The sequence below is a fragment of the Cynara cardunculus genome (assembly GCF_001531365.2).
Source record: "Cynara cardunculus var. scolymus isolate 2C chromosome LG 13, CcrdV1, whole genome shotgun sequence".
Classification (NCBI taxonomy): domain Eukaryota; kingdom Viridiplantae; phylum Streptophyta; class Magnoliopsida; order Asterales; family Asteraceae; genus Cynara; species Cynara cardunculus.
In genome coordinates this window covers 2,295,619-2,315,371 of record NC_037540.1, presented here as the reverse complement: position 1 = coordinate 2,315,371, position 19,753 = coordinate 2,295,619, and the positions used below count along the sequence as shown (strand labels likewise).

Below are 19,753 nucleotides of genomic sequence, written 5' to 3'. Positions count from 1 at the left end.
ATAATATTTAATACGCAAAATTCAAACTTAAACCATAATAGTGGTGCCTGACTGGTTTGAACTTGGGCTCCAAAAGTTAAAAGTATCTGCAGGTCCCAAGTTCAAATCTAAGGAGAAATAAGAATCCCCTTATGGTCACGGAGGTTCAAATGTCGTGCCTCCAGACTACCCGTAAAACAGGTGATCATTCTAAGATTAGTCAGCTCACATAACGGGTTAGATATCTAGGTTAATTAAAAAATATTCAAACTTAAAATTTTAATATAAAAAAAATACCAAGCAAAAGAAGATATTAATTATAATTTGATTCTTTCCAAGATATCATCAATTTCTTTAGTGATTCAAATATATATGGATATGAAACAAGAACCATATTCTTCTCTTGTCAAATTAAGTAAGTTTATGGGATAATATTCTCTAATTATCTAAACCTTGTTTTTGTTAACAATATTATTATTATTATTATTATTATTATTATTATTATTATTATTAACTAGAAAGGTACTCGTGCAATGCATAGAGACACATTTTATTTTTTATTTATGTCGATATAATATGATTTTTTAAATTTGAAAATATCACATAAAATTTGCAAAAAAAATATTAATATTAGTATCAAATTAACTATTTAAAAGTTTTTATTTATGTATTTTTTTAATTCAAATTTTTAATTATAATTTAATTCATGGTAACGAAGTAACTTAATTTAGGTTTAATAATATTTTTTTATAAAGATAATAATTAAGTATTCTGTTAAAACTCAATAATATTCTAATTATATTTTAGATTTTTTAGATTTTAAAATGAGATGTTTATTCTCTATTTGATTATGTTTATACGCAGTTAGTTACACGAATTCAAACATAGAGCTTTAATAAGTTGTATTTGTACACAATTTACTTGTAATTTTGAATTTTAAGTAATATGCATCAATAAACAGTACTTCATGCATAAAAAATAGTTTTTAATAGTTTTTTTGTCAAATGCTTTATAATATAGTATAGATATAGAGTTGAGTTATTATACAACCCATTACATTTGTACAATCAATACAACTTAATCTCAACCGTCCATTTAATTTGATGAATATGTAATTTCATATAAGTTTTGATTGTTTCCTAATATAAATTATTCGTCATAATTAATGAACCTTATTCATCTTTCATAAATATTTAAATTATGATAAATGAACCCTCATCATTTCAATAAATATTTCAATTTATTGGGTTGTATTGGTTATACAAATACAATGAGTTACATTGAAGCAAACTCTCTCTATATATATATAATCATATTTAACTATTATTTGTTTGTAAGAATTCTAAAAATGGAAAAAGAAAATGACCGGTCAATTGAACCAAATTTTTGGTAGAAAATACTCGATCAACTCAGCCAATTACGATTAAAAAAATTAATTGATTTGGTCGGTTACAAAAATTTTAAAATAAAAAAATGGATTTTGTATTAAAACAATGATTTATTTAAAACAAGATTAGAAGGGTATTTGTATAATACAACAAAATACGTCTTGATTGTAATGTTTCATTTTTTTTTTGTCTCAATCAATGTTATAATACGATTTTATATAATTTTGAAAAAACAACAATATTTTTAATTTTAAATAAAATATAAATATGAAAACTAGATGTATATGAATGATGGAATAAATAACGGTTATCTAAATTAAATGATTTATGAAAATCAATACTTGAGATAAAAAAGTTTCTAGAAATTAGAAAATTCTCATAGTCTGATGGAGTCTTCAAAGAAAGTAACCTTTCGACCAAGCAAAGTATATTTTGGCCTTTTTGGTCAATAAAATATATATATATATGGGAAGCGATCAATTTCAAATCATTTTTATTTGTGAATACCCTATAAATCAATTTCAACCATCCATTTTCTTGATTAATGGTCAAGATTAAATAGTGTTATATTAAAAAATTAAAAAAAAGTTTAATTTTGTAATTAAAAAAAGGAAAAGTCTGAAAAAAACTCAATGGACTTTAGTGTTTGGAATGATTAAGTCCTTGGACAATTTTTTGGAACAAATAAGTTCTTGGACATTCCAAAACATGTTAAATAACTTATTGGACAATTTTTTGGAACAAATAAGTCATTGGACATTCCAAAATATGTTAAATAACTTCTTGGACAATTTTTTGGAACAAATAAGTCATTGGACAATTTTTTTTGAACAAATAAGTCATTGGACAATTTAAAACATGTTAAATAACTCATTGGACAATTTTTTGAAACAAATAAGTTTTTGGACAATCCAAAACATGTTAAATAACTCCTTGGACTTTTCTAAAACTTGTTGGATACATTCTTATGACTTGTACAACTAGTTAAATGTGTGGTAAAATAGTGAAAAAAGTCCGAAAAAAAAACCCCAATGAACATTCATATTTTGAACGATTAAGTCTCTAAACATTTTTGAATCAAAAAGTATTTAGATCTATAAAATTAAACAAATATAACAAAAAAGTACTTATATTTACAAAAAAAATAATTACATCAAAAAAAGATTTTTGATAAAATTTATTTTAATTAAGATAAAAATATATTTANTTGTACTTATGCATAATATACTTGTAATCTTGAATTTTAAGTAATATGCATTAATAAACAGTACTTCATGCATAAAAAATGGTTTTTAAAAGTTTTTGTCGAATAGTATAGATTATTTTGAGTAAACTACGATTCTCGTCCCTGTGGTTTGTTCTTTATAACAATTTTTGTTTCCAGTATTTAAAAATTGCTTTTTTCGTCATCGTGGTTTCTATTTTGTTTCCTTCTTCGTCCCTAAAGTAAACAACGTTAGAAAAATGTCGTTAAGTTAGGATAATTTTGTCTATTTACATTTTAAATATTTTTTCTAGTAATAATTTAAAAGAATAATATAATATTATGTATATTAAATATCAAACACATCGGAGATTGAAAACCTTGAGAACAATCAGACCACTCCTCGGCGGCAGACCTCCTCCCTTCCATCTCTCGTAAACATTACCACCACCTCCGGCCGCCATCGGAGGTTAGGGAGTATGTGAGTTTTTGGCTTGTTAGGAGGTTAGGGGTTCAAACCTCATCAAAAATGAGAAGGATGTGTGAGTTTATTTATTATATTTTTTATAAATAAATATTATATACTTAAAAAAAGTTGTATAAGAAGGTGCATTAAAAAACTCAAACTAAAAGCAAAAGGAAAGGAAGGTCCATGTAATAGCTTAGTTTCATGTCACTATAAAAGCCTACTGTCCCTTCGATGTTACCTTCCAACCAATCCATCTCTTTATTTCTGTATTTATATTAATTATAAAGTATTTAATAAAAGTTTTTAAAGATATTTTTTATATATAAAATACTGTTTGTTAATGCATATTACTTAAAACTCAAGATTATAAGTAGATTATGCATAAGTATAACTTAATAAAGCTCTATATTTGAATTCGTGTAACTAACTGTTGATAAACATAATCAAATACAGAAGAAACATTTCATTTTAGATATAAATATCTAAAATGTAATGAGAATAATCATTGAATCTTAACTGGATACTTAGTTATTATGTTTATAAAAAATTATATTATTAAATTAAAAATAAATTACTTCTTTATTAAACTTGAATTAAATTATAATAAAAATTGAATTAAAGAAAGTAACAAAAAAACGAAAACTTCTAAATAGTTAATTTGATATTAATATTGATATTTTTTTTTTCAATTTTTATGGATATCTTCAAATTTATATATTTTATTCAAAAATAAAAACATTATTATTTTTTTCAAAACCATATAAAATCGTATTATAATATCGATTGACACAAAGAATAAAACGAAACATTATGATCAAAATATATCTCGTTGCATTGACGCGAATATCCTTCTAGTATACATATAATAATATATATGGAGGGGTTTAGGGGAACTTCTTAAAAAACAAAAATTCATGTGTACGGTATACACATGCATACAAGTAATTGAAAATGTTTCTATTTTTTTTATGGACGTGTGCATGTTATATATGCATATGTATACTGAACAAATTACTTGTATGTATATATACATATCGTACAAATAAATGATTATTAGAGTGTTTTTTTATTTTCAATTTTTACGGTATTCTCCTAAAACTAACCTTGTACATATACATATAAATATAAATATACATTATAATAATCTTTCCCTCCGGTTCGGAAAAGTATAGTCAGGGCCATCCGAAAAAGGTGAAAAAAAACTGAATCTTCATAGCAAAAACATTGTGAAGGTTACCTTCGCAGCTTTTTGTTGTGAAGTTTCAAGTGTAAAAAAATGGTCTCACATGTCTCATAAAAACATGTTGCTTTCACGTGATCCTATTCTCTCTCTCCCCCCCCCCTTCTCTCTCTCTCTCTCAATATATATATATATATATATACATATACATTCATACATACATATATATATATATATATACATTGTTTTTGTTGTGAATGTTTCGATTTTTTTTACCTTCACAATATTTTATTGTAAAGTTTCAAGCATAAAAAAATGGTTTCACAAAAACATACTGGTATTACGTGAATCCAATCCTTTCTCTTTAATCTCTCTCACTTAATTAATATATTTCTCTCTCTATACATATATGTGTGTGAGAGAGAGAAAGAAAGAGAGACTGAGAGTGTGTGTATGTATATAATATCTTTAGGTTAAAGTAAATGAAATAGAATGAGTGTAAGCTATAAAGAAAAGCGAGAAGCCTATGAAACACCAAGAAACATACCCACCCACCCACCCTTCCATTATTCCACCCCTACACTCTCTTCTTCAACATCATCTCTCTACACCAAATCCAATTAATACCTCCAAAATGAGCAGTAAAAAGAGACATTATTACCATTACTACTATCCCCTAATTAGGGCTCTTGTTTTTTTATTAGCCTTTCTTTCCCTCTTCATTCTTCTTCACAATACATCCACAACGTCGTCGTCTCAAGATCCCAAGTTTGCAGAGGCGGTGGTGCACCGAGGAGGAGTCTACGGTGGTCGACCGAGTTTACACATCAGCAAAAGAAGAGTTCCCAATGGACCTGACCCTATTCATAACAGGTTCATTACTTTCTCATGCATCTTCTTAATTTATTCTATTTTTATTAATTTATCACATATATAAGTTCTTCTTTTCCTCGGTCACGATAAATATTGCACATCTTCATACGAGAACTATAACTAAATACGAGAATAAGAAAAAGTGGCTGAATCACGTATGAGTTTAATATCACATGTGATTCATGCACCACGTTGCCCGCACATCACTTATGTTAACTGTTAGTGTAAAATCATATGTGATTTTGTATGTAAATCACATGTGAATAACAATTCAATGAATAATACCCAATATTAATTTTAGGATAAAATTTGATTTGTAGTAAAAAAAAAAGTTGCAACTCTCTTTGATATATCCATGTGGGTCTATCTCCCCATGCACACAAGCATAGAAAAAACAATTTTGTTACGTTGATAGATATATTTCCCTCTTTCGCTACCATATATTTGTAATATATTAAAAAAATATTTGATAAAAACTTTTAAAAATTATTTTTTATGTATGAAGTATTATTTATTAATATATATTACTTAGAAATTACAATTAAATTCTATGTAAGTATAACTTATTAAAGTTTAATGTATGAATTCGTGTAACTAAATACAAATAAACATAATCAAATAATAATAGACATCTCTTTTTAAATGCAAAAAATCTAAAATAAAATTAGGATAATCATTGATATCTAACAGAATTATTAATTATTAATTGTTATTAAAAATTATCTTATTAAATAAAAAATAAATTACTTTATTATTAAACCTAAATTAAATTCTAATAAAAAATTGAATTAAAGAAAATTACACAAAAAGTCAAGAATTTTTAAGTAGTTAATTTGATACTAATATTGATATATATTTTTCAAAATTTTATGATATTTTAAAATTTATATTTTATTCAAAATATAAAAACATTATTGTTTTCTCAAAACCACATAAAACCGTATTATATCGACAAAGACAAGAAATAAAATGACCATTAAAATCGATAATGTATCTCGTTGCATTGAACGAATACCCTTCTAGTTTAATTTAAATATACATCATCGTTTACATTTACATATATAATCACTTCCTACACTTACGTAACCTCCCTTGAAATTCCATATTCGCCTGACCACTTGAGTTCTAACATGCTAGTTAAGTCTCAAAGAGATGTAGTGGGAAAATATTATCTACCTCAGGTTCGAATCCAGACATTATCAAAACTCTTGTTGTCATATAGGTTCACCTACGATGACTCCAAGCCATTTACAGTCATCCAAAAGATTAGTCAGTATGTGTAATCTCACCCATGAATCCCCCAAAAAAAAAATACATATTAGTCTCCTATTAAATTTGATTTGAGGAATATGGAAAAAAAAATAGGTGATTTTTATGCAATAAACACATAGGATATTAGAAAGGTACACAAGGCATTACAACTATAGTCACTACTTAATAGAGCTACTACTTAATTTAAAATCGATAAAATATTAATTAACGCTTCGTCTATTTAACTGTAAAATTGTCGAGTTTCGTACATGAAACATTCGTCTTGTAAACATATACATATATATTATTATAATGGGATTGGGTTCACGTGAGACCAGTCTATTTTCATGAGACCCGTGAGACCACATTTGTACACTTGAAACTTCACAGCAAAACATTGTGAAGGTAAAAAAAAATCGAACCTTCACAACAAAAACACTGTGAAGGTTACTTTCACAGCATTTTGCTGTAAAAATGGTCTTATGAAAATAGGTTGGTCTCACGTGAACCCAACTCTATTAATAATTATGGATACAAGTTTTCTTGATTAATTAATTAACTAGACATTAATAAGTGATGGATTTAAAGTCACTTACACCATTTTCAATTAGTTTTTTTCCCTTTTAGATTTGTCATAGTCCTGTTGAAATTTGTAGGTCATGAAACTGATCCTTTTAATGTTAATTAAAACTCTATATATAGTCACTTTAACATGTTACTAGGCTTCAACCCCTTCAAATAACAACAACAGTCGTATGTTAATGATTGTACAGGAGAGCAGGAAACTCCGGAAGACCCCCGGGCCAAGCGTAGAATGGTCATACAAGATTCGTATGTACTTCCAAGAAAATTATGATCAAAATGAGACGGTCTTGAAAACATTGATTGCAAAACATCCTACATTTAGAAGTCAGGCTTTAAACTAACAAACACTGTTCGATGCATAACATATTTCTTAAACGATTGTATCAGTATCGTTTATTTAATTTAATACTACTGTTAATGTGTATAATATAATATAATATAATATAACTGGTTTCTTGTGAGGAGTTTGATTGAAGAGATGAATGAAGAAAATGGGTTAATTCCAAAAGAGAAAGAAAAAGGTGATGGAAACCAGAGCATTTTCTCAAAGGCTGCTAATGAATGCATTATGAAAGAATATGTACTTCAAAGAATCTTTACCAATCAAATCATATGTTAAGCTTTTGCTTCTTAAAGCTAAATTCTTTGGTTTTGTTTTATAAAGCAATTGGGTGTGCTTTTCTTTCATGATTTTGGACTTTCTTTTAAGATTCTATAGTTTCGGTTCGGTTAATGTTTGAAGTAAAATTTAGGGGTAGGTTCTGATATTCATTGCGAATAGGGAGACAGAGGAGAGTGTGTGACGGTATATTCATCATGAATGTTGTAAAAAGTTCATAACTCGTTATTAAGGATGAATGAGGACACATGTCGCCCCCCTCTTCGTCTCCTAGTTCATAACGGGAATCATGTTTGCAACTGGGCTTCCTCGTAAGATCTGTATGTATCGTATTATTATTATTATTATTCAGGCTCTACTTCTAAATGAAATACATCGGATCAATTGATTCGGTTGATTTGATTAGTTTTAGAATTTAACAAAAATATCAGTTTTCATATCCTTCGGCTAGTTGTTTCAAATTACAAGTATTTTGACATTAACAGATCGACAAGCATCAGAATATTTTTAGCCGAAGAATGATTTTGGTAGGAAAGTATTGTTATTTTTATGTTTATTTTAATTTAAAAACCTTTTTAACAATACAAGTATTATGATTTGCTTATATATATATATATATATATATATATATGTGTGTGTGTGTGTGTGTGTGTGTGTGTGTATGTGTGTGTATATACATACATATATATATATACATACATAGGGTTGGGTTTACGTGAGACCAAAGGTTTTTCGTGAGACCCGTAGACCAATTTATGTTCATTGATCAACTTTATAAGCTAATGATCCAATGGTCTAAAGTTGCACGGTGGCAATTTTGTGATTATTGAGAAGTCTCATGACAATTTTGTGATTATGAATGTTCAAATTGTAGATCTAATCTAAGGGTTGAGAATTGGTCTTACGGGTCTCACGAAAAACCCTTGATCTCAGATGATTTCAAATCTACATACATATATATATATATATATACACATACATACATATACATATATATATATATACACATACATACATATACATATATATACACATACATACATATATATATATACACATACATATACATATATGTGTGTGTGGTGGCAATGGCATGTGTCAAAAGAAGAATGGAAAGAAAAGCAAACCCACCAAGATTGAAAAGAAAGAAAAAGGGTGTATGTAGTAGTTGGATTATATGTGTTGGTCATTTTCAATGGATTCTACAATTCAACCATTTTGGGTTTCTGGTCCATTTCTCTACTCTTGTGCCAATCAAAAAGCAAAAGCTAAAAACAAAGTAACCACTTATCACAATGCCTTTGTATCATATTATGAAATTATTAATTATAGCTCACCCTTGTTTGTCACATATTTGCCCTTCACGTTTGCAAAACCAACAAATTTTGTACATTGTGAAATTTTTTGTTTGGAAAGGTTTTTCATAAATGGAAGAAGCGTGTTTTTTGACTGGGATGCGAGGTCTGAAAAAAAAATGGTTTTCTGCATGAACTCCCCTAGAAGCTTACATTTTTTTCTATCTCATTAAGCCATTACCAAACAGTCATATAAGCTACTAACAAACCGAACTTTAAAATGATTGTGTTGCACACATAGGGTTCCATACAAATCTGTGATGGTGGAAAGAGGCAATAACACTGATGAACTTGCGGAGAAAATCCAAAGGGTCTTTGGCCTTGCGGTATTGTAGTCTTTTGCCTCCTAGAAGGTCAGGGGTTCAAACTTCACCAAATATGAGAATGGTGTGTGAGTTTATTTGTTATATTTGCCGTATATAAATATTATATACTTTAGAAGAAGAAAAAAACTTACAAAGGAAAACGGTCTCCGGTGGATCTAAACTTGTGATTTCTTGTTGAATTTGATGGATCTAAAATGCTTTTTTGGAACAAAAGTATCCACTTAAAATGAAAGGGTTTCAATCTTTGAGTAGACAGAAATTGAATCTAGGACGTCTCAATGAAACAAAACACCGATTTAATTGTGTTTTTCCATTCCCGATGTACTGCAATCAGTTGAAATCTTCGTTGAAGCACTTCGCCAGCCATCCATCGAGGATCCTCTTCTTCTTCCCCGATGAACATCATCAATGATGACTTAAACGGAAAAGCTCGGTCAAGATCTTTCGATGGTTCACATTTCTCAGGTGTTCACGATCGCCGACGATGGTGAAGGTTAGAGGAGAAACACACCAAATTTTCTACGATAGAGAAAATGTAGATTTTGATTCTCTATATTGATCCAACAGATTCTCTGTTATGTTATCTAAAATAGAGAAAACATGGAAAAAGAACTTCAAATTTAGATAATTATCTAAAACTTGATGTTGAGAGAGAAATGGATATTTTATTCGGTCCCACCAATGAGATTAAATTATTATTATTTTATATAAAGTTTTGTTTTAAAATGTATTAAGATAGTAAATTAGATAATATTATAATAATACAATTTATGTTAAAAAATTTAAAATATAAAATTTGTTGGAGCTAAATATAATTTTATTAGAGATTTTAATTTTTGATATTTCCAATTTTAAAGAAATTATAAAAAATTTGTTGGAGAAGTTCTGAAGAGTGTTACTGGTTTATGAGGTTATGTTTTGTATAAAATAAATTAATATAATATAATCTAATTTACTTTTTAATTTTTTTTAATAAAAATAGAGAGCATGGCGAATTGACTTCGATGCCCTTAATATAATTGATTTAACAGGAGAAAAAAAACGTCGGTTAATAAAAAGGACGAAAATTGAACGATTTTACAAACATCAAGGACAAATAGTGAATAAATGAATACTAGGGACCAAATTTATTACACGTGACAAACGTGATGGACCAACACCAAAATTTACTTTAATATTAATGTATATAATAATATAGATAATAGCTCAGGTTCACTAGAAACCGCAAAAATTGAAAAACTAAGGAACACTTCAGTAACAGTTCATTTGTATGTTATACACATGTACATACAAGTGATTTTTTCAGTATATACATGTGCATACAAGTAATTTTTCCAGCATACACATGTGCATAAAATGCACACGTGCATAGAAACCAGAAAATGTATTCAATTACTTATATACACATATATATACCGTACAGATGAACAGTTATTATGATGTTTTTTATTTTTTGGAGGGTTTTTCTGTGAACCTCCCTCTAATATAGTGTACAACAATTAATATACTTTTTATATATTTAAAATATGATAAACGGTTAATCGACCAAAATACCCTTAAGTTGATTGGATTTAACAACAAAAAAACTAACGATAAACCGTTGGATTTTGTACACATGGTGGGCAAATTGGTAATAAATGAAGATTATGGATGATTTTCGAGAAAAATGTCAAACGCCAGGGATCAGGACCAAAATTACTCTATAATTTATTGTGTTTATAAGTTAGTATTATGAAGTTCGAACGATAGAATTTTAAGAAGTATGTGTGTAGTAATAATATAAGTGCTTTAAACTTGAATTTCGAAGAATTGTGCATTAATAAACCATATCTAATACATAATAGCTATTTTTAATAGCTTCCAACAAATGTAAAAATAGGTCTTTACCATCACATGAGAAATCCAATATGAAAAAAATGTGGTTATAACGATATTTTCTGAAAACAACGCTCCATCTTCTAATAAAAAAAGACAAAAAAGAATTAACAAGACAAAAATGTTTCTTACGTAACAGATGAGAGATAGCTGTTATTAGTGATAATGATTAATACTCATGAAAATGCAAACTTTAGGGGCTATTTTGGGAATAAAATACTTTGGGATAAGCTGACTAAGGGGTTGTTTGTTTACCTCTTAATAGTTATATTAAGAGACAGTTTTTGAATCGTTAAGAAGGTGAATCTTGTTTAGCAAAAAAAAAAAAAAACTGTCTCTTAATGGTTCTAAAATCCACTGAATGATTTTGTATCATGGATCTCTTTTAACCATTCAACGCCCTAATTTCTTTGTAAATAATTACCAAATAATTATATCTCATTTTGCACTATATCATGAGAGTCTCTTCTTTACACCTTATAACCAATGCAGCGAGATATATCATGATTTTAATATTTCATTTTATTATTTATCTCAGTTGATGTATAATATGGTCTTATGTGATTTTGAAAAATGATGAATGTTTTTATTTTTAAATAAAATATAAATTTAAAAATATCATAAAAGTTTGACAAAAATATATCGATATTAATATGAAATCAACTATTTAAAAGTACGATTTTTGTGTAATTTTTTTATTATAATTTAATTTAGATTCAATAACGAAGTAATTTATATTTGGTTTAATAGTATAATTTTCTTATAAAGATAATAATTAATTATTTTGTTAGAACTCGATAATTATTCTAATTATATTTTAGATTTTTTTATATTTTAAAATGAGATGTTTATCATCTATTTGATTATGTTTATCTGCAGTTAGTTACACGAATTCAAACATGAAGCTTTAATAAGTTGTACTTATGCATAATTTATTTGTACTCTTGAATTTTAAGTAATATGCATCAATATACAGTACTTCAAGCATAAAAAATATTTTTATCAAATGATTTATAATATAGTATAAATATTGAACTCACTTCTTTACACCTTATAACCCCTTATAACCAATAATAATAATAATAATAATAATAATAATAATAATAATAATAATAATATATTTAAAGTACATTTAATTGAGACTTTTGAAACCAAAGCTTGGAACTCATTTTATAAGCAAAACTTTACATGTTATTTCACAGTGTTGTCGTGTAGGACAAAAATTCTCGACAGATCATAACTTTTATAGCATTAATAATTTATATTTAGGGGCTATTCAATTGTAAGTAGTGTGCTCATAAGTTGGGTTGATCGGATCGAAAATATTTAAAAACCTAACTCAATGTATACGGTTTGAAATTTTTTAACCCAACTCATACCAAAGTGCAACCCAACCCATACGGGTTGGTCGGGTTGATATTGTGATACATTAAAATATTCTTCCAAGTTCTAACCTTAAATATTATTTATCTACTCATAATTTCTTTTTCATTATCAATCATTTGATACAACTTATCCCATACTTCTTACATATATCACATTCAGTTAATTTTCTCAATTTACACATATATGTTCGCAGTTACTGAACATATATACGAATGAGTTATATAGAGATGTGAACAGATTGAAAATATGTGTATATGAAGAGCATATATGATAGTGTAATTGTCTAAATGTATATATTAATTAAAATTCAACAGTCATATTAAATCCAAGAAATAAAAGGATATCGAGTTCATCGAGTTGTGTTGGGTTCAAATAATAATAACTCAATATCAACCCAATACCTACGGTTTGAAACTTTACAATTCGATTAGACATCGAGTTAAGTTATTTCACGTTTGATTGGATTGAGTTGATCGGGTTAGTCAGATTTTTGAGCACCCCTAGTTATAAGGGATTGAATATGTTGTATAGATGCACTATTAAAATACAAGAGTTTTACACAAAAGATTTATGAAATAATATAAATATATAATTGTTGTTATGTTTTTTCTAAACGAGTACACAACAAGTTCTCTATACGTAGGCCCTGAACTTGTTGGGGGCATGAATAGGGACCGGGTGCATTCGCTGTCACGTTTCCGTTTTTAGTTATACATTTCGAGTTTTTGAGATGGATAAAAGCAACAGAAGCGGCAAGGTGTGGATCGGGATTTTAAGGTCTGGAGTTGTACTGAATTTCTTATAGAGGCTCTTGAAAATGATGAGGATTGTTGGATGATAAATTGACAGATATGAAAAAAGCTTTTAAGGGGAAAACGTTTATAAGGGAGGATTCATGAGAGAACTGTAAAATGATTTGAGAACCGAAAAACCATTTTATAATTTGATTCATTGATAAATATATATTGAGGGGTCATTTGCCAAACGTTTATCAAGTCATATTGCTTTACCGGATGAATATGATAAAGACCAATAATCTTACTCGGTAAAAGCGAGACAAGGGCCAATAGTCTTACCCGGTAAGTGAGAGTGACAACTCTTACAACGGTAAGTGCTTATTAGGTAAATTGCTGCATATGATGTCGTTTTGGTGGACTAAAATCTTACTCGGTAAGTAAATTATAATTTTAAATTTTACCCGTAATTGCTTACTGGGTAAGTGTTTGGTAAAGGGCTCCTAAAAATGTCATTAATATATATACTATATATTTATTGATGAACATATTAATTTGTATATTTATTTTATCAATAAGTATCTATACTATATTATAAAGTATTTGATAAAAACTCTTAAAAACCATTTTTTACGTAAAGTACTGTATATTGATGCATATTACTTAAAATTCAAGATTACAAGTAAATTATGCATAAGTACAACTTATTAAAGCTTCATATTTGAATTCGTGTAACTAACTACGGATAAACATAATCAAATGAAAGATAAACATCTCAATTTAAAATATAAAAAATCTAATATATAATTAGGATAATTATCGAGTTCTAACTAAATAATTAATTATTATTTTTATAATAAAATTATATTATTAAACTAAATATAAATTACTTCGTTATTGAACCTAACTTAAATTATAATGAAAAAATTGAATTAAAAAATTACACAAAAAATGATGAATTTTAAATAATTAATTTGATATTGATATTGATATATTTTTGTCAAATTTATATTTTATTGAAAAATAAAAACATCATTGTTTTTTCAAAATCACATAAGACCATATTATAACATCGACTGAGATAAAAAATAAAATATTAAATTTAAGATATATCTCGCTGCATTGCACGATTTATATATTTATTTTATCAATAAGTATACTTAATAATATTATACACCTAAAAGTTAGTTTTTTGGTTCTAAATTTGTTTTACGGTTCTCATTTAAACCAAAATCAACATTTATAATATCATAATAAGGGTAAATCCAATAAATATTTCAAGATTTATCCAAAATAAAGAATAAAAGATATTCTATACATTTGATAAAGACTAGAAAAGTATTCGTACAATACAACGAAATAAATCTTGATTTTTAATGTTTAGTTTTATTATTTATCTCTATCGATATAATACGATTTTATGTGGTTTTGAAAAAACGATAATGTTATTATTTTTTAATGAAATATTTTCCTTAAGATAGCATAAGAATTTTAAAAAAAATTCGATATTAATATCAAATTAACTATTTAATAGTTCTTGTTTTTTGGTTTAATTTCTTTAATCTAATTTTCTATTATAATTTAATTTAGATAGATAGATATAGATTTAGCGCTAACCCAACGGTAACCTCCATCTTCAGCCCTCACACATATTCCGGCGAGCTCTTTCTACCACACCCCTCGAGCCCTCTTTCTCCACACCCATACCCAAAATAGAAAATTCCACCCAAAATGCTTGAGGTTGATCCATTTTCAGCTCCGCGACCACAAGTAGACTCGTAGTCAACCTCTTCTGATTCCTCCTCGTTCAGTTTGATTACAGGTGTGAAGAAGTGGTCATCGTCTCACTCGATGAAACCTGGATCTGGTTTCGCCATGGATGCAGCTCCCTCGATGAAATCTCCGTCCAAACCACTTCGAATCTGGATCTGATTTCATTTCGTTCTCAAAATTCAATGAAATCTCAATTCGGTGTAGTTTGTTACCTGATTTTGTAGGTCTAGAGATGGAGTGCACAATGGTGTTGTTCACTAGCTCTTTTGTTTCCAGCTAAAAATGTCTATAAAACTGTCATGGTGTCCATCCATTTGCATCTGCACTTGTATCTGTATTCTTATGGAGTGCATAATGGTGTTGTTCACTTCATATTTGCATCTGCATTTGGAGGGAGACTGAGTGATGGTGATATGGTAGGAGGAGGGAGATCAAGGTTTGTAGAAGCAGTGAAGGTTAGCTGTATGTTTGTGTATATAAAATATATGTATATATTTTTTATTTATTTAAAAGTAAGTGTAAATTGATCAAAAGGTTTTTGATATAGCTGAACTAAGTTAGGAGCTGTTCGGTTCGTTTTATGTTAAGACTTGTATGAATATAACTATCTGTATTGATATAGTCGTCTGTATATTAACAGATAAGTTATTGTTCGGTTGTTGTGCTGAAGAATGTCAAAAATGACCATTCTACTCCTAGTCTGTATTTTTGTTTGAATAAAACAACAGTTCGATAAAAATGTTGAACAAATGACTTTTTAGTTGTAAATTTTTGTGGATCAATTTTATTACATCAGGTATCCATAACAAGAACAACAAGTAGATCAAATGAAACCCCAATTCAAAAGAACCCAAATCAGTGAAACCCTAAATACATGTGAATCAAAAGATGTTATGGGTTTTATGCAACTTTTGCTCTAGAGATGTTTTCCCACCAATATCTGAAGGTCCTTCATGAGTTCATGCGACTTGGAAGAAACTCACAAATATCATACTTAAACCTCTCGACATTTATTAGAAAACAACAATGAGTGAGAAGGATGAAGAAAAGACCTATACTATACGATGGGGTCACGGGGAGGAAGACGATGACCGGCGATAGGGGAAGAGGTGATGACCGACGACAGGGGGAGGAGGAGGTGACCAGCGATGGAGGAGGAGGTGATCGACGATGGAGGAGGAAATGACCAATGATGGGAGATGATGAGCTAGCTGACCTACAATGGAGGGAGGAGGCGATGACCGGCGATAGGGGAAGAGGTGATGACCGGCGACAAGGAAGGAGGAGATGACCGACGATGGAGAAGGTGATCGATCTGGTAGGTTTTCCTGGTGAAGGCATATGTGTCTATTTAATATGATAAGGGACACTTCTAGAATAACTATGGTTGAGTGCTAAGGACAGGTCTGCCTTGGTTGTGCGAATAAGCACCTGGCTGTAGTATTAAGCCACAAACGAACACTCGTTTATAGCTTACCGAATAAGCCATATAGGTTATGTAGCCAATTAAGCCATAACCGAACAACCACTTAATAATGTTAGAGATAAAATTCAATGTATACCGAAATTGAAATTATAGTGACTATACTTGTAATCATTTTATTTAAGGGACGAAATTTGAAATTTACTCTTAAATATATTAAAAAGAGAAATAATATTTTATAAAATATTTAATTTTAAATCAAAATATAAACTTTTAAGGATTTAGTTTGACCATAATAAAGGGGTCGTTCGTTTTGACTTTCTTGATTTGACTTATTTTGAAGCGGTGCATGATAGCATCCACCTTGGAGAAAGAAGTGCCACGTGGAAACCATCTACGAGGTGATTTGGACTCGGCGGAGCCACCGGTGCGTGATAATCGACGCGCTGATATAACACAAAGAAAATTTCATTTCTTTTGAGTTTCATTTGAATCTGCTCTCTCTACACACACACTGCACACAGATTCATATTATTATTACTATTTTTCTTTTGTCTTTTGCAAAATTTGGTGAGAAATTTTGATACTTGAAGTCAACGGAGAGGAATCTTGTGTAATTCTTGCAAGTGAAATCAATTCAAACCCTAGATTTTGTGTTTCAATTTTGAATCGGTTCAGTTTTTCTGTTTTGTTTGGTAAATTGCTGAATTTTTGGTTTAGGGGTTTGAATTTTGTGCTTGCGATCTGTTCTTGGATAGTTGGTCGGGAGGGGAAAAATGCCGTCGCACGCGGATATAGATCGGCAGATAGAGCAGTTGATGGAGTGCAAGCCGTTGACAGAATCGGAGGTGAAAACGCTTTGCGAACAAGCTAGGGCTATACTTGTGGAAGAATGGAATGTGCAGCCGGTGAAGTGCCCCGTGACGGTGTGCGGTGATATTCATGGTCAATTTTACGATCTGGTCGAGTTGTTTCGGATTGGTGGAAATGCTCCTGATACGAATTATCTCTTCATGGGAGATTACGTTGGTGAGCTTGTTATTTGATTTTGTGTTTAATAAATTTTTGGCGACTTTTGTACCTTTTGCTTCTAGAAATTAGGGCTTGATGAGAATTTGTGGATGGGGGCGGGTTTTGTTGCAATCGACTTCGAGTTGCTTATAGAATTTTAGTTATTGAAATTCTTTGCAGATGGGAAGAAGTTTATGATTGACTGGAATTTGTGCTTATTCTTGGTTTGCAATATCACCTGCCTGTTTGTAATGTCTTTTAATCAACCTGACATGGGTTGCTTATGCATATATAGCATTAAGCCTGTGATACAAAGACTTTATTTAGAAACAAAAAGACAAGACTGCTTATTTATGGAGAAAGTGAAGAATAAGGCTTTTCATTTAAGGAGAAAGTGAAGAGAACTGTTCATTTAAGAATAAAGTGAAGAAAAGCTGATCGTTTAAAGAGGAAGTGAAAAAAAAAGGCTGCTTATAAGGTAGGAAAAAAAATGACTGCTTGTTACAGAAGAAGGTGAAGAATGGCTCAAACTGCAACAGTAACCTGAATTATCAAATTTCTTCATTTTTGACACTTTGAGATCAGAATTCCAAAGCTAGGTGATAGGAGAAGATCAATTTTCATCATTTTCGGTCCCAACCATGAATGATTAAAATGCATTCTCATATAATATTGTTTGATATGTGTTCATCGTGGCATGGAATGAGGTTCACTTAGGTGGATGGAGTTCAATGATAAGAAATTTTCACTCAAGGTGAAAACTAAGTGATATTTTCAAGTGACATTCTTTTGTTGGAGTTATATTTAGTTGGTCCTTGAATTATATGGATGAACATAGGATGGTTGCAAGCTTATTAACTGAAGCTGTAGCTTATTCATAATTGTGGATTTTAGGGTGCCAACCTACTTCTCATCAAGCTAGTGAGTTTAATATATTTTGGTTTTTTGGAAGGGCGACATGATTTCCTTGGACATGGTGATGATCTTTATGGCGGTTTCATGCTTATGTAGATACTGCAATAATCTTGTTTCTGTTTTGATGTTTTGGGAGTTTAGGTCATTTATGGTATTTTTCTATTATGGTAAGTTTACAACTTATGTTAATCCCTGTATGCATAGGTTCACTTGGATAAATGAAGCTTCAGGATTCAGCTTTAGTAGATACTGGATACATTATTCTGAGCATGAATCTTAATGTCTGTTTCTACACTGATTAAGTTCAATAGTATTCATAGTTGCAGAATTAATTGGACAGTTTGATTGGGTTTATCTGTTATGCTGTCAGTTAATAGGAGTTGAGAAAGTGGCTTTCTTCTATTTCGAAGTCTACGACAGCTTCATGGTAACGAGTATAGCATCTAAGGAACATATAATGTTAGTTCGATATGGAAGTTTAAGAAGGCAATGGGTTTGCCTGTTGGAATGAGTGCTCACATCTAGAGGCAAGTAGGCAAAATTAGGTTAAGTGATGATATTGAAGAAATTATTTCATCTCATGATGCAATATTGCGTGTGCTTGCAGTGAGTGTGATATGGGATTATGTGATATGTGGTCTTGATAAATGGCTATGTTGTCTTGCTAGATAAGGTATAAACTATTTAAGGCCATGTCATTAGCAGTAATAAATGCCCTATAAAACGTAATATGTATATTCTGAGCTAACAAGTGTTTGCATGATTGTATTCCGTTTCGTATGGCTTTTAAAAGGGATTATATTTTTTATTTTGTTTTAATTTCGATACTTCTGCCAATTAATTCTTATGGGAGTGGAAGGTGCTGCTTACTTTACTATATGGTAATTGTAGAAACATGTTGCACATTTCATTTTCAGATGTCATTAAAGGTCTAATTTACTCCTCATATCAAGTTTGTTTATTTCTTTCTGTCATGGATGTTTAATGCAAGTGTTTATTTGAGATCAGTCTAATCAAATTGTAAATGCAGATCGTGGGTATTATTCAGTGGAGACTGTCACACTCTTGGTGGCTCTAAAAGTTCGTTATAGAGATAGGCTTACAATTCTTAGAGGGAATCATGAGAGTCGGCAGATTACTCAAGTGTAAGACTTTTAAAACCTTTGTAAGACCTTTAACCTTTGCTCAACTGCCAATCTTTGTGAAGTCCAAACTGCAATAATAATTCCCTAATTGAGTATTGATTATATCTCAGTCTATATGATACGTTCCTTATGGGGGGTTGTATTGGTACTCCTTGTCCCACATCGCACCTTGGCAGAGAAGATGCTGGGTTCATATAGTACTCCTTGGCCTAACTGGTAAGACGCGTTTTGTAAAGCCGTGCGGGTTAACCCAAAGCGGACA

The 19,753-nt window shown here is 29.7% G+C and overlaps 1 protein-coding gene across 1 annotated transcript in view; it reads left to right on the top strand.

Annotated features, from left to right (window-relative positions):
- Positions 1–16,928: 16,928 nt before the first annotated feature.
- Positions 16,929–19,753, top strand: part of LOC112524320 (serine/threonine-protein phosphatase PP2A-2 catalytic subunit) — a 7,467-nt gene continuing 4,642 nt past the window's right edge. The window contains exons 1-2 of the mRNA XM_025134098.1: positions 16,929–17,449; positions 19,377–19,491. Coding sequence (XP_024989866.1) covers positions 17,197–17,449; positions 19,377–19,491 — 368 coding nt within the window. The 5' untranslated portion in view covers positions 16,929–17,196. The remainder of the gene's footprint in view (positions 17,450–19,376; positions 19,492–19,753) is intronic.